Source organism: Mesoplodon densirostris, chromosome 1 (genome assembly GCF_025265405.1).
Source record: "Mesoplodon densirostris isolate mMesDen1 chromosome 1, mMesDen1 primary haplotype, whole genome shotgun sequence".
Classification (NCBI taxonomy): Eukaryota; Metazoa; Chordata; class Mammalia; order Artiodactyla; family Ziphiidae; genus Mesoplodon; species Mesoplodon densirostris.
The window spans coordinates 167191662-167219303 of NC_082661.1; the positions used below are offsets into that span (position 1 = coordinate 167191662).

Consider the following 27642-nt stretch of genomic DNA (forward strand, 5'->3'; position numbering starts at 1 on the left):
ACCACTGCGCCACCAGGGAAGCCCCGAATTTCTAGTTCTTATGACTAAGTGCCTCAACATGAGCTGTTCATGGTTTCAAAGAACAGAGGTACCACTCTCTTCTCAGCTCCACTGAGCCTGGATGGTGAAAAAGTCCATTAGTTCATGTGTGTCCAGCAGGGATTCAGCAAATTTATAACACGTAGCTCTGTCAACTGAGAGAGCTGTCAAAACACAAGGGGTCCCAGAGGCATCTAGACCAGGTCTCAGCTGGGCCAAGCAACATGTGAGAAACACAGGGCCCTCTGCTGTCACCTGCTCTCCCAAAGGTCTCAACTGAGGAGAGCATGTATACAATAGGGCTGGAGGAGTTTTCTGGCACCAGAAAGCCTCACAGAAAACCCAGAGTTCCCGGCCAGGTCCCCCTCTCTATCCTAACCTCCTACCTCATTCCTACTTCTAACTGAACTCAAACAGGTCAAGTTCATTCCCACCTCAGGGCCTTTGCTCCTGCTGTGACCTCTGCCAAGAAGACTGCTCCTCCTGCCTAGAAGCAGCTTCCTCCAGATCGGCACAAGCTTTCCTCCTCCTTGCCATCTAGCTTTCTGATCATAGTCCCCTCCTGCGGGAGGCCCTTCCTGACCACCCTACCTAAATTAGCACCCCCCATCCATCCCTCTCCATTATGCCTTCCTGCTTGACTGCCTCTGTGGTGCTTTACACATCTGAAATAATCTTATTCATTATCTGCTTATGTATTTAGAAAAGTACCTGGCAAACGGCTGACTCTCAATGAACATGTGCTGAATGAATGGATGAGTGAATAAATGAACGAATGGAAAATCTTACTAAAGTGTTTCTGTAATAAGAATCCAGGCACGTATAGTCAAAGTACCCCCCCCCACCTTCTTTCAGTTTTCAAGGGCAGAGAAATAACCCTGTGGTTGGTAAGAACTTAATAACTGGTAGTTATATCCACACACACTGCTGGGCATGGGTCCAAAGCTAAAAAGGCACTAACTGCTTTTATATAAGGAGGTAGAAACACAGTCCCTCCATGTCCTTTAGTCCTGATGCTCTGCATTATGGTATCTGTTACTGTGTTAATTGTTTCTGTCTCACACGGCCAGTTTGGGCTTTATTCTGCTTATGTCTGGGATGGTGACAGGTTCCTATACAGAGAAGAGAGGTAATGTGTCCATGTATGTGCGTGTCCACACCTGTGTGCATGTGTGTGGAAAAGCAGCCACACTCCAGGAAGGGTTAAGTTACAATCAGGCTGTCTGTGCTCAGGGCCCCATGGCTGGCCCAGGAATGGGGTGGGCCTGGAAGGTGGGGCAGGCTTGCCTTGCATCAGCTGCTCTTTCCAAGACAGGAGTGCACATGCTTGCCCAGCTGGCCTGAGTGTGTGGAACTCCAGTCGCCTTTAAGAATGGCTTCAGAAGCCCACACCTGGCAATCACTCCCCCAACCCCCTTGCCCCTCCACGGCAGGTTGCATTTGGGAAACTCTCCAGTCGGTCATTAGAGGAATGAGCCGAGAGTGAGCCGTTCATCAGCTCGCCAGCGCTTGGTGAAAAGCAGCAAGCAAGGATGGATGTGGACAGCCTTTTCTTGAATGGAAGCAACATGACGCCTCCCTGCGAACTGGGGATCGAAAACGAGACGGTGTTCTGCTTGGATCAGCCCCGTGCTTCCAAAGGTAGGTGTCAGAGGCTGATATTTTAATTCAGAAAACTATTAAGTTGGGGGAAGAAATCAGCAAAGGCAAGGCTGACTGCGAAAATATAACAAAGTCCTCGTGAGACAAGGCTGGGTAAAGTCATCTGTTCAGAAGTTTGGATAAGAGATCAAAAAGCAGAATTGAGTCCAATGTTCTTCTTGTTCCCCAGGGGAGAGTTGGGATTAATGTACAGGACTTGGGGGCACAAAAGCAGTGGGAGGAGGACCTGAAGTAGAGCCAGAAGCGAGGACAAGTGTAAAAGCTTGAACTTACAAGCATCACAGAAAAGGTGCTGTCACAATCTAGCTGTCGCCTTTTCTTGGGGGAAATCAGTGTGAAGAAGTGATTATAGCAAAATAATGCTTAGCAGCTTAGGAAATAAAGCAATCACTATTCACTAGAGGAGCTTTGTTCTTAAGAAAAAGTGGTTCTCTGAGTGAGTGATCCTTTAACAGACCAACCTTTTTGAAGCAACTGAATCACTCTGTGCTCTCCTCACTTTGTTTCTGCAAGATATTGTAAGTACAGGGAGAGCTGGGTTCAATGATGTCCGCCCCTGAAAAAAAAAATCGGCAGGAAATAAGTGTTTGCTGCGCGTGCTAGGTTTTAACATTCTGCTCTCATAACCTCCATCCCTCGTCCACGTTCCTCCTCTCAGAGTGGCAGCCAGCCGTGCAGATTCTCTTGTACTCCTTGATATTCCTGCTCAGTGTGCTGGGAAACACGCTGGTCATTACGGTGCTGATTCGGAACAAGAGGATGAGAACGGTCACCAACATCTTCCTGCTCTCCCTGGCTGTCAGTGACCTCATGCTCTGCCTCTTCTGCATGCCGTTCAACCTCATCCCCAACCTGCTCAAGGATTTCATCTTTGGGAGCGCTGTCTGCAAGACCACCACCTACTTCATGGGTGAGTTGCTGCTGGTGCCTATTTCTGGAGCTCACCCCAGACCCCGCTCAGTCCCAGACCTTCCCCAACCCCTAACAGCCAAAACAAAACATCTGGCTGTGTGGGGCTAGGTGTAAGGACAGAGGAGCTGGCTTTAGGGGGGGTCAGTCCTCATAACTCCCCAGAAGTCAGTCCCCAGTTTTAGGGGTCAGTTTCTCAAAGTGGAAGAAGTTGGTAAGAAGCCACATAAGAGGTTGGTTTTGCTTTCTTCTGTTAGAAAGTAAGACAGATGCAAGCTGTTCTGTTCCTTCCTGGAGGTCGCTGATTGTATTCTGAGCTCTACCCAACCCAAGGCATGGCTTTTGGGGTGGCCAGGGTGCTGGAAGAGGGCTCTTTCTGCCATTGCTCTGGCTTTCCTAGGGAACAGGGGCTATTTGAAAACCAGTTTCATCAGAGGTCTAGATTCCCTTCTCAGGATTCACTTCCCAGACTGTTTTCCCAGGGTCTGGGACCATCTCAGGCACACAAACACACACACACACACACACAGAGAGAGAGAGAGAGAGAGAGAGAGAGAGAGAGAGAGAGAGAGAGACCTCTGCCACTAGACGAGGAATTGAATTTGCTCCTAGAGCCTGTGGGTCACTAAGCTGACACTGGTTGGCTGAGATATGCAGCTCTCTGCCTTTGTCAATCAAAATGATGGTGATGATAATAAAAGTCACAAGAGTTAACGTTTTTGAATGCATTTTTTTGAGCACCAGATATTCTCCTAATTGCTTTAAGTTTTTACTTCCATGATCATATTTTATCTCCCAACCACCCTATAAAGAATATACAGTTATCCTTCCCTGTTTCACTGAGGAGGGAACAGAGGCACAGAGAGGTTAATAATGTGCCCAAGGACACACAGGTGGTAAGCTACAGAGCTGACTTGAACCCAGATCGGTAGCCGCAACAGTGGTGAGTACATGACCTCGTTTTGCCAACTGCTGTGGCTCTTCTAAGGCTGAAACAAAACATGTCTCTTTGTCCCCTCCGTCTGCCAAAATGCTTTGTCCCTTGCCCATTCTGAGAATTAGTTGGGAGAGGAGGAGGAGAGGCGGGGAATGAGGAAGGAGTTGTTGTTTGTTCTGACCTAAGCTGGGCAAAATATGCAGGCTGCGTTGGGCTAGGGCAGCCTTCAATGACCGGAAAGCTTTAAAAGACTTTATTTCTCCCAGTTGAGGAAGCGGGATCCAGCAGTGACAAAATGATGATGAATAACTGATCTGCGTGACATGGACAAATAACCAAGAAAGTGTCAATCTGGGTCCAGTCCTCTGAAAAGAAAAATGGACTCACAAATGAAAAGGATCACTGTTAAACAATGACGCAATAATAATAACCAACATCTCATAGTGCTTTAGGCTTTCAAGACCTGTCTGTATATATCTTATGATAATATTTAATAATCTTAACCAGGGTTTGTGGAAGGAGATTTAAAAAGAGTGCTTGTGTGGTTGCACAACATTGTGAATGTGCTAAATGCCACAGAACTGTTCACTTTAAAATGATTAAGTTTATGTTATGTAAGTTTCACCTCAAACAAAAGTGTTTTAAAATAGCTGGGGTCTGAGCTAGGAGCCTTAAAACTCTTCCTGAAAATTTCTAGGACAGACTGTCCTAGAAAATGAAAAGCAAAATAATTCTGAAAGTGTTTGCAATACCATAATGGTTTTGTTGGATTTCTGATTCCAGTGATTTCAATTCTTCCCTTAATTTTATGTTCTCCTCAGTACTGTTTCTAATAGTTGACACTCATTAAACTCCTAATACATAGCCAAAAAAAAAGAGTGCTTGCCTGTTGGTGGGTTTATAAGTACAGTGGACCCATTGTACAGACTTGACCCTGAGGACTTAGGGGCTGTACCCTCTAATTCAGATGTCATCAACTCCTTAGAGTAAAGTCCTATAAAACACAGCAAATCCTGTCTCAGAACATAAGTTCTTATAGAATGGTTTCAGGGTTGTAGATTCCTTCAAGTCTCTCAGGAATACTATGGCTATTCTCCCTAGAAAAAGAATATATATATATATTTTTTGCGGTACGCGGGCCTCTCACTGTTGTGGTCTCTCCCGTTGCGGAGCACGGGCTCCGGACGCGCAGGCTCAGCGGCCACGGCTCACGGGCCCAGCTGCTCCATGGCATGTGGGATCCTCCCGGACCGGGGCACGAACCCATGTCCCCTGCATCGGCAGGCGGACTCTCAACCACTGCACCACCAGGGAAGCCCGAAAAAGAATATTTTTATACCTAGTTTCACAAAAGGCCCCAGGCTAAGAACTCCTCCATCATGGTAAGAGATAAGAGAAGAATCAGTTGAATTTATGGATGAAGAATTAATGGGAATTTTAAGGGGATAAGAGATTATAATAAGTATGTACACACAAAAAATACAAAAAATAAGGAAAATTAAGCTTTTATGATTATGCGTACGTATATCCTTTTGATTGAGGTGTTTTGATGTCTTTCTCACTGATGATGCACGTTCCTTTTACAAAATACAGAAAGCAAAGAGAATGAGAAAGAAGGCCCTAGCCCTTCCACCCACAGAAAAACGTTAGTTATAATATGGAGAGTTTCCCCTTCTTCCTTTTTCACTAGGTGTTTTTTCAACACTCCATTTTGAAACTTAGAATGTTTCACTCTTAAAAACAGTTGGGGGACTTCCCTGGTGGTCCAGTGGTTAAGACTTCCCCTTCCAATGCAGGGGGTGTGGGTTTGATCCCTGGTCAGGGAGCTAAGATCCCACATACCTTGTGGCCAAAAAACCAAAATACAAAACAGAAGCAATAGTGTAACAAATTCAATAAAGACTTTAAAAATGGTCCATATCAAAAAAATATTTTTAAAAAAGTCTGTATTAGAAATTTTCAGGAAGAGTTTTAATGCTCCCAGCTCAGACCCCACTGAATTTTCAGGGTCACAGTCCTTGAGAATATTGGGTTAAAAGGTCAACTTAACTATGCAGATCATGCTCAACACTAAAGCTATTCTACGGGTCACTCAGAAACCTCTTCTGTGGGATAGGAACATATTTCATCCACTTGGTTATTAATTAATGAGTGCCTTCAGCCTAGGAAGGAGTTGGTTGTAATCAAAGTTCAATAAACTTATCTAAAAATTGGCAATAAGATGTATTTGCAAACACATTTCTTTACCTGCCTCAAATCGTTTTGGGAACAAAGCTGGGAATAAATCATTTTTTTTTAGATATACATACACAATATTCTTACCCTCTGAGCGTTTTCCTCTGCTCTCTATCAAACCTGCGCAGATCAGGTATGCTTAAGCTCATTGTGCAAATAAACTTTGGATTTCAGAACCTGCATAACCAGCTTCTTTGTTCCTTTTCCAGGCACCTCTGTGAGTGTCTCCACCTTTAATCTGGTAGCCATATCGCTGGAGAGATATGGTGCAATTTGCAAACCCTTACAGTCCCGCATCTGGCAGACAAAATCCCACGCTTTGAAGGTGATTGCCGCTACCTGGTGCCTCTCCTTTACCATCATGACTCCGTACCCGATTTATAGCAACTTGGTGCCTTTTACCAAAAATAACAATCAGACCGCGAACATGTGCCGCTTTCTACTGCCAAATGATGTCATGCAGCAGTCCTGGTAAGGCTGCATGGGTTTATTTGTTTAATACAACTCGATATAATTTTGCAGGTTTAATAAAAACTGGAATGTATTGTCCAGTGTCTGGGGGGATCAGTCTCCTGGAGACTTATCGAGAAAGTTCGCTCTAACCTCTTTCTAGAGTAACAGTGACAGCAAACACTTAGAGTGTTGTGTTTTAAACGCCATATATACATACATACATATATATATATATATATATATAAATTCAACTAATCCTCTCAAAACCCTATAGGGTGGGTACTATTATTGTCCCCATTTTACAGAGGAAACTGAGACATGGAGGGGTAAAGCAAGTTGCTCAAGGTCTCAAACCTAGAAGAGATAAGAGAGCATCTGGTCTTAACCACTATGCAGTGTGCTTCTGGAAGAGCTCTGATTTTCCAAGAACTGGAGGTAGAGCCGAGGATGAGTTCCAAATCCCATGTGGTTTTTCTTAGAGCTGCAGCCGTGGTACTTGCACGGGACACTGTACTGGAACTTAAAAGGCAAGGTTCTAGTACCTGTTTCTTTGCTTATTAGTGGGTGATACTGGACAAGTTCATATAACCTCCCTGACGTTCAAATTCTTTATCTACACGAAGATTTAAGAGTAAAGTTTTTTTTTTTATCTACCTCGTTAGATGTATGTGAGATTCAAATGAGAGCATGTTTATGAAAATGTCACTAAATATCTTTAAAAAGGCTACACAAATGCAGGACATTATGTTTACCAGTTCCCAGCATGTTTTAGAAGCAGGGAGCTAGACATTTAAAAATGGCTCAAGGGCTTCACTGGTGGCGCAGTGGTTGAGAGTCTGCCTGACAATGCAGGGGACACGGGTTTGAGCCCTGGTCTGAGGAGATCCCACATGCCACGGAACAACTGGGCCCATGAGCCACGACTACTGAGCCTGCGCGTCTGGAGCCTGTGCTCCGCAACAAGAGAGGCCCCCATAGTGAGAGGCCCGCGCACCGCGATGAAGAGTGGCCCCCTCTTGCTGCAACTAGAGGAAGCCCTAGCACAGAAATGAAGACCCAACACAGCCAAAAATAAATAAATAAATATTTTAAAAAAGTATTAGACATGGGAATAAATGGGAAAATATGAGCTGTACATAGAAAAAAACTGGCAATAGAAACCAACACTAAATAACACAGATGTTGGAAACTTCAGACAAGGATTTAAAAAAAAAAAAAAGCTCAAAACTGAGATAATCTCTGCTTTCTTTGCCTTCCTTTTTTTCATTTCAACCAAGTAATTCATACACACAAAAAGAGTTATGTTGCAAATAAGGGACTTTTCCAAGACTCGAAAAGAACTCTTATCAAAACATGTCCAATTGAAATGAGAAATGGCTCAGCCACCGTGAGCCTCTGACAATTTTATGGCCTAATCGTGTAACCTTACACATGCCAGACTGCAAAAGTGATTTAGGGGCTAGACTCATAAAGAAGAAGGCTGCAATTCTTCAGGAATCAAACATATTTAGAGAAAGCATAGCTCTGGCCCGCCAGGCACTAGAACGAGCTTGCCACTGTGCCAATGGGTCAGAACAGCCAGAATGCTTATTTTGCAAAACAAAGGAGGTCTTCCATCATTGCTACTTATGCATTAGATGATTCTGTTGCTATAAGGTCAACAAATGGTATATTGTGATGCTTAAGAGCATGAGTTCTAGAATCATATTGCTCGGGTTCAGATCTCACCTTTGCCATGAGCTGTGTAACTTTGGACAAGTTATTTATTGCCTCTAAGTCTGTTTCCTCATTTGTAAAATGGGTATTATGTTAATAGTACCTACCTCAAAAGTTATTATGGGAATTAGATATAGTAATATATATATATATATATATATATATATATATATATATATATATATATACTATATTGAAATTGAATAAGTCATCAATGAATGTAAGCTCTTATTATTATTATTATTTCAGAAACCCTTTTATTGAGGTATTCACCTACTCTCATTGGCTTTTCTTTCCTTTTTCTTTTTTAAGCTCTCATTTGTTTTAAATGTAGACTTGTTTCAGGCACAGATTTACACCAAACTTTTCCAATTTAACTAGTCCTTCATAAGAGACTTTATCTGAAAGAAAAGAAGTAAACAACTTCTAATGACTGACCCTCCAAATGGGGAGTTTCCAAAGATATTAAATACTAGTAATTAATGTGTTTCCTCAGACTCATTAAAATGGAGATGAACCCTGCTTATTCCATCCCATCTGAGTTTGAAATGCTAGAGATGCTGGTTATTGGATTGCTTTTTATTTTATTAGGCACACCTTCCTGTTACTCATCCTCTTTCTTATTCCTGGAATTGTGATGATGGTGGCATATGGATTAATCTCTCTGGAACTTTACCAGGGAATAAAATTTGATGCTAGCCAGAAGAAGTCTGCTAGAGGTAACTATCTTTTAGCTGTATGTTTATGCCAAAAGATTACAAAAGCTTATTTTCTGTAACTTAAATAGATATACCCAGAGTGTGTATAGAGTATATTAGAGGTTTTCAAAAGTCTTCTTAGGAGACTCTGTGTCCTAAGGCACAGTCATGAGACCCAGTGTCTCTATTCCTCATCTGTAAAATGAAGAAATTATTCCTCTCAAAAGGGTGCTGAGTGGGATAAGATGACATAATACACACATCGCCCAATTACAAGCTGAGGGTCCATGGGTCCCAGGCTCTCTGTGCTGTTGCATTCAAATGGACCCCCTTCCGCAAACAAAGCAAATTGTAATTCCAGGCGCCATCCTCTCTCCTTCCCTTCACTCCTGTTGCAGCTGCCACAGAGCCTCCCGTCTCCCCCTTTCATTATATTCCACTCGTCAGAGAAACTTACCCGACACCTTTGTTGGTATCACTCGTCCCCGCTTCTCACTCCACCCCTTTGCTCAGCTCTTTACCATTTATACAACTTCAAGGTCTTCTCAGGTCTTCTTTGGTTTTTGCTCATTATGCAGAGTCCTCGCAGTAAAAGCAGTCTGGAGGTTTCCCAAGCAAGCAGGAAACTTCCCCCTGAGGAGCTGGAAGAAGAGTGTGCCTATTCATTCTTGAACAGTTTTTTAGCCTTATAGTCTACATATGTAAAATATTATTTTACTATTATAAATTATGTACCTCAGATACTATACATTATTTTAGTAGTTTTAAGTAGCTTTTCATTTGAAGGAAAGGACTAGTGTAAACAATACCTACCCATGTCAAGGTAGGCCCGAGGTCGCCTGCCCAATAGTACAGTTCAAGTGTGGTTTAGCCCCTTGATGCAGGGGGCAGGGGTTCCATGCCTTCTGTCTGGCATGACCCATCCCAAAAAATAAGTGTTGTCCCTTGCCCACCCAGAAAGGAAGCCGAGCCCCGGCAGCAGCGGCAGATACGAGGCCAGCGATGGGTGTTACCTGCAGAGGTCCAAGCACCCAGGGAAGCTGGAGCTGCAGCAGCTGTCCAGCAGTGGCGGCGGCGGACTCAGCCGCATCAGAAGCAGCAGCCCCGCGGCCAACCTGATGGCCAAGAAGCGGGTGATCCGCATGCTCATGGTCATCGTGGTTCTCTTCTTCCTCTGCTGGATGCCCATCTTCAGCGCCAACGCCTGGCGGGCCTTTGACACCGCCTCTGCCGAGCGCCGCCTCTCCGGGACCCCCATCTCCTTCATCCTCCTGCTTTCCTACACCTCCTCCTGTGTCAACCCCATCATCTACTGCTTCATGAACCAGCGGTTCCGCCTCGGCTTCATGGCCACGTTCCCCTGCTGCCCCAACCCTGGTCCCCCAGGAGCGAGAGGGGAGGTGGGGGAGGAGGTGGAGAGAAGGACCACCCGGGCCTCTCTGTCCAGGCGCTCGTACAGCCACGCGAGCGCCTCTGCCCCGCCCCCGTGAGCTGTGCCCTGGCCTCCAGCGCCAAAGGATGGAACGGGGACCGAGGGAGGTAGCAGAGAAGGAGAAAAAGAAGAAAGCAGGAGGAAGAGGAAGCGCGAAGTGAAGGAGCAGGAAGGCGCCATCCCCAGTGGAAACTATTCCTTGTCTGCTTGGCATCCTTCGTCCAGGTGCCAGGGGAACACTACTAGGGCGGGGCTGGGACTGGGTTTCCAGGCAGCTCCAGGCAGGCAGTTTCCATACCAGTCACCATGAGAAAAGCCTTAGCAGGCCAGTCACAGGAGTCCAACAGGAGTCCAACAGGACTCCTCCTGCACATGTAATTGCCAAGCACGTGTTCAAGCTGGGATGCAGACCCTACTGAGCTTTTAGAAGTGGGACTTTAGGGTGGGCTCTCACTCCCCACAGGGTCACCCTTCTGCGCACTGCTGCTTCTGCTGATGCAAAATTTGGGGGGCTACTTTGCCCCTGGGGAGTCCATCACTCTTTCACGTACATTCTGTAGCCACCCACCTCATCATGACCACGAATGGGAACCCAAAGCAAACCCTCTTCTGGCCGTTTTCTGTAGTAAAAGAACAGCCTGACTTGTTCTCCTTGAGGTCGGTCAGGGGCATTCAGAGACATAAGTTTATGTTGTCATCAGAACAGCATATGGAAAGTTGTCTAAACGATGGAATTTGGAACTTATATTTCTGAAAAGAAAAGAGTATGTGGCAAGTAGCTGGATGGAATGCTGTCTTAGCATAAGGAATGTTAAATGCCAGAGGGGGCATAGAAATATTTTTCTGCTTTAATAACATATGTTGCTTAACTCCACCTTTATATGGTGATATGAAACCCCGTGGCTTCTTTGCCTCAACTTAATTTCTCATACTCATCCTCTTTTCTGGAAAGACCTCAAGGTACAAAGGAGAGCTGTAACCTATGTGCACCTGGCCAAGGTGGAAACAGGTGGAGTCAGGCCCAGAATAACTCAATTAACAAGTAGCTTTTGAAAGTCAAAGGCTGTATATGCCTTTAAATACAATCTATGTGTTTGTTAATGTTCATAGTAATTTTATGTGTATGTGGAATATGAACAGAGAAGTACATTCTTTACATATAGATATACTCTTTGGTGTGTTTAGAAAAAGAATAGTGGATGGAGCTTGGAATTCAGAAAGTGTTATCATTCTACATTCCTCTACAACGGTTGGAGTTTCATGAACTTCTTTTCTTTGCAAAATTGATGTTGAAATCTCTCTCCTCCAATGTAGAATCTCAACATAAAATAAGACATGAACTGTACATTTAGATACAAGGAAGTGCATTTCTAGAACAGAATGTGTCAATCCAGTCTACCAGCCCTCCTCCCTCCCTCCCCACCACTTTCTTTCATAGTTTTTATGCCTCCAAGCATCTGAGAGGCGAGCTTTTCTTTTTCCTGTTTTCTTGGGTCCATGACCACCCATTGATCCATGCCTGACAGACACTCTTTGTGGTGCACAAGGGCTAGTGTTTTCAATTATCAAAAAAAAGTCAATATGGAAAGGGGAGGGGCAGAGAGTGGCAGGAAGTGATCATGAATAGGGGAAGGGACATTGTATAATTTAACAAGATGTGAGTGTTGACATTTGTTGTTTTTTTGTGGGTTGGGGGAATAAAGTGTTAACAGAAGAAATTATTGAGGATGTGAACATATGTTATAGGGGACTTTTCAAGCCAGATGTTAGTTTTTCTATTCCTCAGACTACAATCTTATTTCTAACCAGTCATCTCTGTCAAAAATTTCAAGGTAAAAATTCAACTGACTAAAACGTGCACTGCTAAAATAGTAATGATAAAAAGTGTAAGAAATGAAGATGTCTCCAATATTTGAGTAAATCCTACAAAACCTACCATTTTCCTGCCAGAAGAATAAGCTTTCCCGCTGACAGTGTTAGCATATAAATGAAGCTAAATTAGCCTCTTTGCTCCCCACACCTTATTGGAAACCTTTGGAAATTCCAAAGGTATGTTAACCTAAAAATAGGGTTGCCAGAGTTAGCAAATAAAATACAGAATGTCCGGTTAAATTTTAATTTCAAATAAACAATTGTTAATTTTTTTTAGTATGAGTATGTCCCATGCACTAAAATATATCTTATATTTTATCTGGCAACCCTACTTTAAAAGCATGTAAGAATATAAACAAGTTTTCCCAAATATAATATAGAGCAATAAAATGCCTCTCTTCACTAAATTTATTGGAAAGTCTTTCACATAATGGAAGCTTTTTTTTAAAAGAAGAAAAATGCTATTAACTTTCAGAATCTGTGCCTGACCTTTGGAAACGGTACTATCGAAAGGCTGATTTTACTTAAAAAAAAAAAAAGTTTTTAACATAAAGCTATTCTAGTATTTTGTTGAGTCAATTGCCTTTATTTCATGGTAAACTGAATTCTTAAATTTGAAATAAAATGACCAATAGAGTTAAGAAAATAGATTCACCAAGTTTCTGGTATTTTCTAGTGTCTTCTGGTAGCTTCCACTCATCACCAGAGTGGTAAGTTTGAACCTGAGCACTGAAATGTATCTTTGATTTTTACTTAGTCCATGTGTCCCAATGGCTTCTCATGCCCTAGTTACTTCGGTAAACTCTCATGATAACTTGCAGTGGTGAATAAGAAATGCATGTGTCTAGATATTAGTTTATACATGTTCGTGTGTGTATCTTCTCCATTCACTTAAAATGTAATCATGGGCTTCCCTGGTGGCGCAGTGGTTGAGAGTCCGCCTGCCGATGCAGGGGACATGGGTTCGTGCCCCGGTCCGGGAAGATCCCACATGCCGCGGAGCAGCTGGGCCCGTGAGCCATGGCCGCCGAGCCTGCGCGTCCGGAGCCTGTGCTCCGCAACGGGAGAGGCCACAACAGTGAGAGGCCCGCATACCGCAAAAAAAAAAAAAAAAAAAAAAAAAAAAAAAATGTAATCATGAGGCGAGCGACAGTAGCTGTTGAATCTCCACCGTATTTCCTTCCAGTGCTTTGCCCAGTACTCTGTACACCATGAGTGCTCAATAAATGTTGTGACTGACTCCTGCTCTGCCTCCGATGCTTTGGAGAACTCTTTTTTTGTCCACAACAGTGAGTCTCAACAAGGGGGGCATACTCTTGGGGAGTATCAGAATTTCTACAGGGCTTTTTCCAACTCTGCATGTATCCCTACCCAAGACTTGGCTGTGTGAGCATTTGCTGCCATCTATCCCTCCCTTTTGCTCTCCCCCGTGTGTGTGTGTGTGTGTGTGTGTGTGTGTGTGTGTGTGTGTCTAATTGGAGATGTTACCAATGGGATGCCGTCACGCCTATGAACAGTGCCAGGACACAGATTTTTTTAAAGGGCTGGGAAAAAGGACAAATACTGTAAGATTCTATTCACATGAGGTATCTAAAGTAGTCAAAAATCATAAAAACAGGGCTTCCCTGGTGGCGCAGTGGTTGAGAGTCCTCCTGCCGATGCAGGGGAAACGAGTTCGTGCCCCGGTCTGGGAAGATCCCACATGCCGCGGAGCGGCTGGGCCTGTGAGCCATGGCCGCTGGGCCTGTGCGTCCGGAGCCTGTGCTCCGCAACGGGAGAGGCCACAACAGTGAGAGGCCCACACACCGCAAAAAAAAAAAAAAAAAAAAAAAAATCATAAAAACAGAACATAGAAAAGTGATTACCAAGGTCTGGATTTAGTGTTTAGCCAGTGTAGAGTTTCAGTGATGCAAAATGAAAGAGTTCTAGGGTCTCTTGCCCAGCTATGTAAATATACTTAAAACTACTGAACTGTGTGCTTAAAAATGGTTAAGATGGTAAATTTAAAGTTAATGTTTTTCTTAGCAAAATAAAAAAGGGAGAAGGGGGTTGGGAAGCACTGGTCTATAGTATCCCTTGGTTTTGCTCCTTCCCACCCTCATTCTCTTTAAGGAGAACAGTAAAAATAACCATCACTGTGTTCCTAATCCATGTTTAAGTACTCTACTCACTCGTTAGGGCTGATAAGTATTATCAAAGCCCACTTGGCGCCCTTAGCTGTTACCTCCCATCTCTTTGCTCTCCTGCAGGACTCTTCTGGGTACCTCTGGGCATCTTCCTGTGCCATCCCCCCCACCCCAACCCTACCTCTGAGCCCTGTGGCTGGCTCTCAGCTCCAGCCAAGGTACTTCCTTGATTCAGATCTCTATGGCCCCTCCGGCTTCCTGGTCACCCTCAAATGGAACATAGATTCCACATTTCCTAAACCTGTTGCCACAGCTGAGGACCAGCCCCACAATTCCACCCTACACCCTGGCTCTGAGCAGCCCAGCCTGGGAAGAATTTCAGGTCCTCCTTCTTGCTCAAGAAGAGAGATCGGACAAGTATGAATTGTCCAGCAGCCACCTTTGTACATAACACGTAATAGGTGCTCAGTAAGTGTCTGGGGGTGAATGAATAGGTGAATGGATGAATACATTTGAATGGAGTCCTTCCTCAATGCTGGGCCTTTCCGGGCTGCTTTGGGGACAGCACCATCCTAACCAGAGGCATCTTGCCCAGAGTGTGCAGTAGGTAGGGCTTGACAAGAGGTAAAGCTGACTGGGCAGCCTCATTCTGTTTCCAATCCTCCACGCTGAACATGAAGTACAGCAAAAACTTCTTTCGAGTTCGCTGACCATAAACATGTCCTCTGTGGGTAAAGAGGATATACTTTGGACCCCAAGTCCAGAAATCTGTGTCCCAAACTTAGCCCTGTCCCTAACTTGCTGTGTGACTCCAGGCAGGTCACACACCCTCTCTGGGTATCAATTCCTTCCTGCAAAATGACGGGTTGTTGCTCCATTTTTGGTACTGTGGGATTCAGTGGGTCGGAATTTGCTATGTGCTTTTATTATTCCATACCCTCTCTTCATTTCGTTGGCTTCCCATTGTCTTTGCAATCAGAAAAGCTCCCTGACACTAAGCACATAACCAACTCTGAGGAAGGCTTGATCTCGAGGGCACCTCTGAGAGAAGGAGGCCAGGGTGAGAAAGAAAAGGTCTCAAAGAGGAATGTGCAAGCTCTCAGCCCCTTCTAGGTCACAGCTGCCCAGAGCCACTTGTGTGAGGCTGGTCCCTGGACCACGAGCCACATGCTCACTGAAACGTAGGCAGAAAAATCCACTCCCAAACCAAATTTTTCCTAGATGACAGAAGTACCAACATTCGTTAAAGCCTGCTTTATGCATTGTGAAGTCACTGGTGACAGCGGGTAACAATACACACTCATGGAAGGATGAATGAATGTCTGGTACATATGGGGTTAAAGAGGTTAAAAGATGCTACTGCCAGTTGACCCTTGAGCTGGAGGCTCCCCTTCCCCTCCCCTGTCCCTGGAATATGCTTTCCACTTGCCTTCCCTGTTCCCAGAAGCTGCTCCAAGGATACAGCCTTGAGATAGAAATGTGGTGCTGAGGCTCCTGGACTGTGCAGGGAAGGCCTCTGAGTAAACTTCTAAGAGTCTGGTGGGCACATGTGGAGATCTACTCATCTTGCTGCCACCCAAGAAAGTCCTCTTGCTTCTTATGCCTGCCACAACCAATCTGGAGGGCTGCCTCTGTCTTCAGTCTCTCCCTGCCCTCTACCAAGGAGGCCGGTTTCAGATTTTACCCTGGAAGGCCCCGAGAAGGTTGCTTGCAAAGCAGCATCTGGTTTCTTATTTAAATCTCAAAACAACATGTGAGGCATCATGTTCCACAATTCACAGGTGAATAAGTTGAGCCTCAGGGGAGTGACCACGTGTACAAGGTCCAACAGCTAGTAAACAGCAGACAGATTGGGCCCATTCTAATGCCACCAAGCTGCTGTTGGGATTAGGTGACATTCAGTAACCTAAGTAATCAATAGCTGGTGATTTCATTTCCTATAATGCTTCACAGTTCCTAGTCCTGGTGCTACACAAGCCTAAGGATGAGAAGTCCTGTCTCTGTCCCATCCCCCCGCCCCCCAAACTCACTCACCAATGGCCTTGCTCTGAGCTCCCTGAATGTGGAGGATTTGAAAGCTGGCATTTTGCACATGTGTCTTGGATGCTTCTATCTCTATGTTTATTTTTAGAGGGAAGATAATACACTTTGCCATATCACGGGGAAGTCGAGAGATGCTATCAGTCAATAAGCTTTCACCTCTTGGGCGAATTATCAACATTATTAAGGTAGGTCTATTTTCTCAGAAAAATCAGAGAGGAGACAAATATAGGCTAATTTATCTGTCAGCCTGCCATGAGAAACTTCCTGGTCTGTCCCTTCACCTACTACCTTTCTACCAAATCCCCCTTCCCCAGTTAAATCTACAGATTATTATTATCTACAGACCATCACTAAGATGTCCCCACCCCAAATTCATCATCTGAAATGGAATGATCTGTCATATCTCAAACCACCTCTCCTGATTCTGTCTGCTGGCTAATGGTACCTCCACTTGCTCAGATTCTCAGGCTCAAAATCTGGCTCATCTTTTTTTTTTTTTTTTTTGGTACGCGGGCCTCTCACTGTTGTGGCCTCTCGCGTCACGGAGCACAGGCTCTGGACGCGCAGGCTCAGTGGCCATGGCTCACGGGCCCAGCCGCTCCGCGGCATGTGGGATCTTCCCAGACCAAGGCACGAACCCGTGTCTCCTGCATCGGCAGGCGGACTCTCAACCACTGCGCCACCAGGGAAGCCCTATTGGTCAATTTTTGTTGCCTTGTGCTTCATTAACAAACAACTCCAAATCTAGCACAGAGGATCATACATGAAGGTATTCAAAACATGCTTGATGAATGAATCCCTCACCTATAAAGTAAAGTATTGGGTCTAGATTAGTGGATTTAAAATTTTAACACAGAGGAAACTCTTTCCTCCCTACTTCCCCAAGCAATTCTGTATGGAAGCCCAAATGGGAAAGAGATGAAAGATTGAGGGCTTTGAGACACTTCCTTGAAATCTTAGTGGAACCCCTTTGGGTTTGAAAACCACTAATTTGACTCGATTTCAAGACTAAGAATCTGTGATCCTTGGACCTGCAATATCAGCCTGTCTTACATCAGGACTAGCCAGTGACTACAGTTAAGCCTGGCCTCACAAGTCTAGGGTCTTGATTTCCAGACTTGCTGTGCCCTTGGCTTTGTCGAGTGAGCAGACCACTCAACACACCACAGCATCTAGCTGAGAGGAGATCCTGGTCTAACATGCCTCCTGTTGTGAGCTAAATTGTGTCCCCCTAAAATTCATATGTTGAGGTCCTAACCCCCAGTACCACAGAATGTGATTGTATTTGGAGACAGGACCTTTAAGAGGTAATTAAAATGAGGCTGTGAGGGTGGGCCATAATCCAATCTGACTGGTGTCCTTATAAGAAGAAATTGGACACACAGAGAGACACCTGGGCTGCACGTGCACAGAGAGACAACCATGTGAACAGGCAGCAAGAGCCCACCTGCAAGCCAAGGAGGGGCTTCAGAGGAAACTAACTCTGCTCATCTTGGACTTCCAGCCTCCAGAACTGTGAGAAAATAAATGTCTGTTGTTTAAGCCTCCCAATCTGTAGTATTTTGTTATGCAGCCCTAGCTGACTAATACACCTCCCCCAACCAAAGGTGCAGGGCTCAGAAGGTCACTCTCATTCCTAAGGCCCAAAACCAGTCCAAACTGGTCAGAGAAGACAGAGCCTCAGAAATGCCCCTTGTGTGGCACCACCAGAACCTCTGGGAGTTTGAGCTAAGTCCTCACACTTGCCCTTAGGTCTCTTCTCCATCAACTGCTCTGTCTTTCCCACTTGGGCCCTAATTTCAGTTACATCCCTCAAGCACACAAGCAGCAGCTGCAATAAGGAAACCGCTGGCTGGGGGCTGGGGTGCGGGGCAAATAAATGAGCTGGGCAAGTGAGAACAGGAGTAGTGGCTGAGCAGGTTCAACCCAGCTGAAAAACTCCCCAGGTGGAGCCAATGGATCCCAGGCCCTAACTCAGCAGGTGTTTCCCTGGGTGCCTTCCAGGTGGAGGGTTGCCAGATAAAATACAAGACACGATTTAATTTTGATTTCAGATAAGCAATGAATAATGTTTTAGTATAAGCATGTCCTGGGCAATGTTGTATTTATCAGCTATATCTGGCAACTGCATCCAGGGGCTCTCAGGTGCTGGGGTAGAGAAAGAATGTCAGGAAACCGAGAGGGAAGAAATTAAATATGATCACGTGCAGCACAGACGGAGGACACGGCAGAGACTGGCACATCATAAGTTCTGAACAAATTTGAGAAGAAGGAAAGGAGTGCCTCTGGGTGATGTGTCTCTGGCCAGGGCAGGTGGGACTGGAGACTGTCACCATCCTAGCCTGCAGCCCCTCATTTGGAGTCAAGTCAAAGCATCCCAGTTGTATTCATTTTCTATTGCTGCTGTAACAACCTATCACAAACCTCGTGGCTTAAAATAACAAAACCTTATTATCTTATAGCCCTGGAGGTCAGAAATCTGAAACGGGTCTCACTGGGCTAAAACCAAGGTGCCAGGAGGACAACATTCCTTCTGGAAATTTTAGGGGAGAACCCATTTCTTACCTTTTCCAGCTTCTGGAGGCCACATGGCCTTCTCATCTGGAAAGCAGCAGCATAGCACCTTCAATTCTCTCTCTCTCTCTCTCTCTCTCTCTCTGCCTCTGCCCTCCCCCTCCCCCTCTCCCTTTCCTTTCTCTCCTTGCCTCCTCTATGCTTCCATCATCCCTTCTCCTTCTTTGACTTTGATCTGTCTGTCTTCAACATATAAGGACCCTTGTGATTACATTGGTCCACCTGGATCATGGTAACATACATACCCACAGGCTCTGGAGATTAGGACATGGATATCTTTGCAGGGCTATTATTCTATCTGCCAGTGTTTCTCCCCTGTGGCTTCTGCCACCTTGTCAAGGCTGCTATTAGGAAAAATCAGAGTTTGGCCAGGATCCATGGCTCCTAGATATATACAAGGATGGTGCTCAAAAATCAAGGTGTTGAGTACTAGGGGTTGAGACTTAGGCATGGACATGAAAGGCTGAGGGAAGGAGACAGAATGTAGATCTGAAACTAAAATGAGTAGACACACTCAGGTCTGACCTCCTGAATATACTCCCCAGTCTACCCTGTGGGGGCATTTCTGACACCCTAAGGCTACCTTAGATATTGCTTTCAACCAGGTCTCCCTTGAGAGCACAGTGGAGAGAGCACAGTACGCTTTCTCTCAAGGTCTCAGCCCTGGGGTACCCTGAGCCCTGCACCATCTTAGCAACAGCTCCACGTGTAGACCCTTGTTGACCCAGGCTCTGACCCTTCAGAATCTTAGTGGCTGTGCTCCTTTGCTAAGGCTGCTGTAACAAAAGACCTCAAACATGGAGGCCTAAACAACAGAAATGTATTTTCTTACAGTTCTAGAGGCTAGAAGTCCAAAAGCAAGGTGTCAGCAAGGACAGTTCTTTCTGAGCCCTGTCCATGCCTCTCTCCTAGCTTCTGGTGGTTGGCTGAGAATGTCTGTCATTCTTTGGCTTGTAGATACATCACCCCATCTCTGTCTTCATCTTCACCTGGTGTTCTTCTGTGGTCAAGCCTCTGTGTCCAGATTTCCCTTTTAATAATGACACCAGCCATATTGGATTAGGGCTCCACCCTAATGAACTCATTAACTAATAACATCTGTAGTGACCCTGTTTCCAAATAAGGTCACATTCTGAGGTATTGGGGAGAGGGTTAGGACTTCAGCACATGAATTTGGGAGGGGACACAATTCAACCTGCAACAGTGACTTAGAGACTTCAAGTCTCCTAATTCCACAGCTCTCAGTGAAATGGGCATAAGTAAGTCTACCCATGAAGTATTCACCCATCTCCCTCAGTGTGTTTCCATTAAATGCTTAATCCCTCTGCTTCCTCAGCTCGTGGCAGAATGCAGTTTCAGATGTGCATGTCTCTTCCTTATCCTCACGTTTGCTTGAGGTGGATATTATTAACCTCATTTTATAAACAAGACTAAGAGTTTTAGAAAGCTGCCAGAACCACATCACTCATGAGGGCAGAGCAGGAAGTCACACTTTATGACCCTCACTTCCACTGGCCCTTTCAAAAGAGGGACAAGTGAGTGAGGACTAGGGCTTATCAAGGGTTATCCCCAATAGAAAACTGAGTCCCCAGTAGAGAACTGAGCAGATACCTGGGTCTGGAATCATCTGGCAAATTCCTGGAGGTTCAAAAAGTGCTACTGGCCAGGGAATAATTCACTGTTTTTTGAGCTGTGGGAAGCATGAGGGTAGGGGGAGGTCAGCTTCCAACAACAGAGGTATCTATTCCTGCGGTCTTGGGTCACACTCACATGGACACAAAGGCTTGGCATTCCCCATTCTAAGCTCCCAGAGGCCACTCTACCCTGCCCTTTGAAAAGGTAGATCCTTATAACTAGATAAACAGTTCCCTTTCTCCAGCCCAGAGCAGCATTACAGGAATCCCCTGGTAAAAGTAGAGAGAGGAGAAATAGTGGTCTCAGACATTTGTTTCAGGAGGACATGGGAAGAGTTTAATAAAAACTCAGGTCCGGTTCAAGATGGTGGAGTAGAAGGGTGTGCGCTCTCTCACTTGTGAGAGCACCGGAATCACAACTAACTGCTGAACAATCATCGACAGGAAGACACTGGAACTCACCAAAAAAGATACCCCACATCCAAAGACAAAGGAGAAGCCACAATGAGATGGTAGGAGGGGCGCAATCACAGTAAAATCAAATCCTGTAACAGCTGGGTGGGTGACTCACAAACTGGAGAACACTTATACCACAGAAGTCCACTCACTGGAGTGAAAGTTCTGAGCCCCACGTCAGGCTTCCCAACCTGGGGGTCTGGCAAAAGTGGCCTTCAATACCCAGGCCTGTGAAATATTACTGTTCAGCCAATATTCTTTCTCTTGACACTGCCACCTCCTCTGCAGGAGGCGTATCCCTGCCCTACGGATATTGGGATTGGCCATGTGACTTGCTTTGGCCAAAAGAATTTGCGGACAGGGTAGTGCCAGTGAGCGAGTTTTGAGCCTATGACTGAAGAAGCGTTGAGGGTTTCCATTTATTCCTCAGTTTGCAGCTGGTCCAAGAAGGGTGAGAGACACATGGAGAAGATCTGAACTCTACCCACAGCTTGGAACCGAGCCCAGCCTAGCACATATCAGCTGAACCCACGTTGACCAATGGACACTTGAGCAAGAAATAAACCCTTATTATATATCACTTAGGTTTTGTATGATTTGTTATGCAGCATTACTGTAGCAATACCTGACTGATGCATTGCCCTTTCCCTGTTTCCTACCACCTCACTCTAAGTGTCTCCTGTCCTTTCTCCTATGTCTTCTCCCAATCAGAATATTTCTTTTTTTAAAATTTTTATTGGAGTATAGTTGATTTACAATGTTGTGTCAGTTTCAGGTGTACAGCAAAGTGAATTGGTTATACATATACATATATCTATCAAAATATTTCAACCTAAAAGGCCTGAGGTCAACTTCTAATCACTTAAACTGAATTTTAATTACAGACTTTCCCCTCCCAAATATATATATGCTTTCCAAGTTATTGTCTCTTTGCAAAAAGGAAGACTTTGCTATTAGGATTTCAGGAATCAGCAAGCAGGTGAAAAAGGCATTTACAGACTGGGCACACTTTTTTATGTCTCCTGATTTCACACTCCTAGTAGCCAGGGTGAGGCACACCCCATCAAATAGCTGATTTTTCAAGAAGGCTCAAAATACTGAAAGAAGAGCTCAACAGAAGCCACACATCTGCTTCATTCTATCATTTGCTCACAAGAAGTGACAACATGGGTTGGTGATTCTAGCTACCCACCCCTCCCTTAAAGTTTGGCCAGCTCCCCAGTGTACATGGCAGCATGTGTTCAGGAAGATGACTAATGTTAGCAGAAGGCTCTGGAGACTCTCTCAGGGAACTTTTATTTATTAAATATAAAAATCCATGTTTAAATATAATGTCAAAGGTATGACACAGACCAGCATTAGCTAAGACAGACTGCTGCCTCTAATCTTCAACAAAGAGATGTTCTTCATGTTCTGGCTTCTGGGCTTAAAACCTCTAAAGATTTTCCAGGAAGGCTCAAACAACTCACCAGAGAAGTCAGTGGAGGCCAACAAAGCCCATCTATTTCTTTCCATCATCTGTTCTTAATGGCAGAGGCTATGGCTTTCATGTTGGGGTATAGTACGTAGTTGAGTCTAAGTTAATTTCCGTGGAAGGCAACTGTTCCTGACTACTTGGCCTGGGCTAGAGAACACAGCTCTATTCTCCATGGAACCCAGACTTCATGTTCACTCGTCCACTCCTTAAATAAAGAGTTATAGGGCTTCCTTGGTTGTGCAGGGGTTAAGAATCCACCTGCCAATGCAGGGGACACGGGTTTGAGCCCTGGTCCAGAAAGATCACTCATGCCGCGGAGCAACTAAGTCCATGTGCCACAGCTACTGTGTCTGTGCTCTAGAGCCCGCGAGCCACAACTACTGAGCCCATGTGCCACAACTCCTGAAGTTCGGGCACCTAGAGCCCGTGCTCCACGACAAGAGAAGCCACCGCAATGAGAAGCCCACGCACTGCAATGAAGAGTAGCCCCAGCTCGCCGCAATTAGAGAAAGCCCGCGCACAGCAACGAAGACCCAACGCAGCCAAAAATAAATAAATAAAGTAAATAAATTAAAAAAATATATATATCTTAAAAAAAAAAAAAGAGTTATGGAGAACCTGCTGGGTGCCAGACCTGGCCCCAGGGCCTGGAGGCACATGAAATGTAGACAATGCCCAGGTCCCCTGTTTAGACTCTGGAGGTGGAGACACAGACCACACACGAGTAAACACAGAGTGCTTTGGTCACAAGGACTAGGAAGAAAGAACAGGGTGATAAGATATGTGTGAATAAAAGGGGGTACATCACGATTAGGTAGGGTGCTCAGGGAATACCAGAAGTGGAAGTGTCCATGCTGCTTACCCTTTGACAGACGCTATTTTAAGTTCTTTGCGTATATTAACTTATTGAATGTTCACAGCAACTGTATGGGCTAGGTACTATTACTGCCCTTTAACAGATGAAGAAACTGATGCACAGAGAGGTGAGGTATGCTTTATATCACACAGCCAATACATGGAGGAGATGGATGCAGGCCCAGTTGCTGTGCCACAGTCCGCACTCTCACCTGCTATGCGACATACTGCCTCACGGAGTAGGTGATGGTGGAGCCGAAGTCTAGGTGATAGGAAGGGACCAGCTATGTCAAGATCTGGGGAAAAGTGTCCTCCTCGGGTGAACAAGGAGACCAGCGCAGTCCTCTAGAACCAGAGTGGCAGCTCCGGACGCAGTGAAAAGCTTTGGGATCTGTTTCCACTCTGTGGTGTTATTTCTCATTCAAAAGCCACCTTTCCTGCTAAAGCTTCATGAGGGCTTGTGCCTCATCTGTTTTTCTAACCTTATGTCCTAATACCTCATACAGTACTTAATCCATAGATACATTTAATAATTCTTTTTTGGATCAATGAACATGTTGACTAATTAATTAATGAGCACTGGACCAATCTGACATTGGTCTGATTTCTAAATCCTTCACCTGTTAACTGTTCAACCTTGGGCATGTTACTTAACTTCTCTGATTCTCATTTTCCTTTTCTGTATGACGAGGATAATGAGACAATCACCAGGTTGGGTATTGAGAGGGTTAAATGAAATAGCTTTTGTAAAGAGTCAAGAGCAAGGTCGCCATCGGATAGGTCCTACAGGAATGCTGGTGTCCAAATTTCTTTCCCCACTACATACAAAATCACAGTTGTTCTAGTGACATGAACCCACTGTAGAATCTAGAGTTGAAAGGGACTCTAAGCCCTTGTTACTTGAAGTGTGGTCCAAGGACTAGCCCATCAGAATTCCATGGAAACTTGCTAGAAATAAATAAGCTCAGGCCCTACCCCAGACCTACTGAATTAGACTTTCTAGAGGAGAGAACTGCTTATTTGTGTATTTAATAAGCACCCCTCTCCATCCCAGGTGATTCCTATCATCAAAGAGAATGTCAAGATAGATGAAGCCTGCTCAAGTCCAAGGGTCTATATCCTTCATACTGCTCCAAACACATGGACCCCAGCCCACTACTCTGGCGTTTGCTGTCCGGGCTTCCAAACATTGCTGCTAACCCGTTTCCTGGCTGCCATGACTCAGATACCTGCCAGTCCTAGCTGGGCCCCCAGTAGATTGACAGCTACCCCACTGGATGTCCACACTGGACCAATCAGTTGGGCTCGGGAGGGTCCAGTAGCATTGTGCAAAAGAAGAGCCAGAGCCTGGCTCGCTGACCAGTGTCACAGCTCCCTGTGAGGGTGCCTTCTCTCCTTTGCAATCCTCCTGGCTCACCTGCTGTACCTTAGGAAAGAGAATGGAACGGGATTCTGTGTAACTGTGGGAGGCAGCCTTATTTGTGAATCATCAACCACATCAACAAACCCTAAAGACAGAGAGGTAAAAGAGAGAACCAATTCTTACTCACCTGTCAAACATTTTCCAGGCCTGTCTATGCTAATTGCTCATTAATCAACTCCGATCTTAAGGTGTCACAAAAATTGGCTTCTTCATTTTTAGGATATGATCAGACCTCCCAGAAACTAAATTTTCTTCTTAGTTGCTGCAGAACTCACTTTAGTGAGGTGTGGAACCTGTTGTTCAGTCTTGGTGACTGTACTCATTTGGGGTTTTCAGGGAGTTGAAATAAGAATGCCTTCCACTCCACCTAGTAACTCCTTGTTTTGCACCTCAGCACACTGCTTTAAACATTGTTTAGAGACCATCTCTGTTGTGATGATAACCCAAATGATGGTGCTAAAACATAACTTCAGAATGGCAGTGATCCTGTCTGCCATGATGGCTCTGCCTGGCACAAAGTGGGGTCTTGATGTATATTTCTTAATAAATGCCGAAAAGCATAGAGATGTAAATGGACTTTACAAAGTTGCTCATCAAGATGAGGATTGGAGGGCACATTGGGCTCACATTTTTATCCAGAGCTGTTAGCTTTTAAATCTTTACTGTGCTCAGGCTGACTTTCATATCCTGTTCCAGCAAACCCGAGAAAATCTTTCCCAAGCCAAGTTCACACTTGCTGCCATCTACTGGCCAACCCTTGACATTATATTTACCTGCGTACATTTAAATTTTAACTAAGCCCATGTGTAACTTAAAACATTTGCAGAAAGTTATGGAAACATGATCTATTATAAGGATCTGGCAGTAATATCCCATTTCAGAAGGATAAACTGTTTTGGATTACATGTTTTAAAATCTTAGATTATAAATTAGAGCACAATGAAATTTTCAATCAATAAATTATGTTATATCCTCAATGGATGGATATATTGTTTTTCTGGATTTTATGGCTCCTCCTTCATAGTCTGTGAGTTTGGGAAAAAGCATATTGAGTCTGAAAGTCAAAGAATGTCTCCTGAAGTTACTCAGGCCCAGAATGTATGCATTCAGAAAAGTCCGGCAGGTACAGCTGCCTACTCAGTAGAAGGTGCTAGGAAGTCCATCTTCCCAGCTCCCCTCCAAGAAAGTGTGTGTGTGTGTGTGTGTGTGTGTGTGTGTGTGTTTGATATACTTTTTAAATATCTGAACTGCAAACATTGGAGAACAATAGATCTCACACTGCTCCCTGCTGCATATGAAAGGTAAGTCGGGTCCATAAGTAAAACTCCCCCAGAAAGAAAGCACACAGACACACACCCACATACACCTCTAATTTCAAAGATTTTTCTGAGACTCAATGTGGCTCAAGACTGGCCATTGAGAAGCTGATGGTTCTGGAATGGGATCCAAAGTCTGGCTGGTGATTTTCCTTTTTTTTTTTTTAAATAAATTTATTTATTTATTTATTTATGTCTCTGTTGGGTCTTTGTTGCTGTGCGCGGGCTTTCTCTAGTTGCGCCGAGTGGGGACTATTCTTCGTTGTGGTGCGCGGGCTTCTCATTGTGGTGGCTTCTCTTGTTGCAGAGCACGGGCTCTAGACTCACGGGTTTCAGTAGTTGTGGCACGCAGGCTTCAGTAGTTGTGGCTCGCGGGCTTCAGTAGTTGTGGCACACGGGCTTCAGTAGTTATGGCATACGGGCTTCAGTAATTGTGGCACGCGGGCTCTAGAGCGCAGGCTCAGTAATTGTGGCACACGGGCTTAGTTGCTCTGCGGCATGTGGGATCTTCCCAGACCAGGGCTCGAACCCGTGTCCCCTGCATTGGCACTGCGCCACCAGGGAAGCCCCTGGCTGGTGATTCTTTAGACTGCTCCGAGCCACCAGTGCCCTACAGGACCACAGAGAGACGCCTCTGGCCAGGGGCAGGCAGGGAGACTACACTGTAGTCCAGGAAACATTCCCCTTCCTTGAAAACCGATTTAGCATCTCTGAGAATTGTTTGTCCTAGAGAACAGAAGAGTGGTGTGTGTGTGTGTGTGTGTGTGTGTGTGTGTGTGTGTGTGCTAAGACCTGCCTCTTACACAGCTTCTCACTGGCAGGGCTCACCAACGTCTCCCTTGCCCAGTGACTTGCCAGGAAACCGCCACAGAGTGCAGTTCTCATCCAATAAATATTTATGGAGCTGGGAAGATGAACTCAAACTCATCCAATAAATATTTATAGAGCCTTTACAGACACTGTTCTAGGCTCTGGGGACACGGCATTGAACAAGGCGAACAGTGCTTCCCTTCTCTTGGCTCTTGCCTTCTAGCAGGAGAGAAAGGCAATACACAAGTGCAGAAACTCCGGAGCAGTAAACGCTACACAGAAAATAAAACAAGGAATGAGATGAAGAGTGAATGAGCTGGGGAGCTGGAGGACAGAGACTTATTAGGATGGCCATCTTTTTCTCAAAAAGCAGACACCTGAATGAAATGAGAGAGACAGCCATGAGGAGCTCTGGGAAGAGTGATCTAGGCAGAAAGAACAGTAGGTTCAAAAGCCCAGAGGTGGGAATCTCTTGGTGTGTTCAAGGAACCAAAAAAAAAAAAAAAAAAAAGAAAAAAGAAATGCACGTCACATACATAACTTCAAATAATCTTTCCAAAGACCCTAAGAAATAAGTGCTATTATTATCCCCATTTTACAGATGAAACTGTAAAACTCAGAGAGGTTAAGTACCTTGCCCAAGGTCATCCAGCTGGCAAATGGCGGAGCTAGGCAAGGAACCCAGGTATCTGGCTGTAGAACCCAAGCTCTTAAAGAATTTGAATTGATATGAGAAGAAACAAGTGTCGGGTATTACCTGGAAGAGCTGAGGGGTGTGGGTGGTGAGTAGGGGTGGAAGACAGAACCCAGGACCAAACCAGTCTTCGGGAATAAAGGGTGCTTTCCTTTCCTCCTGGGGAGACTTGTAGAAGAGAATCTTTTAGAAGAGGGTGTATCAGTTGACAGGAAAGGAAAAGGAACACCTAGGATGTGCCTATGGGGTCCCCAGTGAAGTGTGTTTGTGTGTGTGTGTGT

At 45.0% G+C, this 27642-nt stretch overlaps 1 protein-coding gene across 1 annotated transcript; it reads left to right on the top strand.

The window, feature by feature from the left end:
• The first annotated feature begins 1568 nt into the window (after nt 1-1568).
• Nucleotides 1569-10139, top strand: CCKAR (cholecystokinin A receptor). Its single transcript, XM_060091597.1, has 5 exons — nt 1569-1680; nt 2360-2611; nt 5992-6253; nt 8543-8670; nt 9607-10139. The coding sequence occupies exons 1-5, from the start codon at nt 1572-1574 to the stop codon at nt 10137-10139; spliced, it is 1284 nt and encodes a 427-aa protein (XP_059947580.1). The 5' UTR covers nt 1569-1571.
• Nucleotides 10140-27642: the final 17503 nt, after the last annotated feature.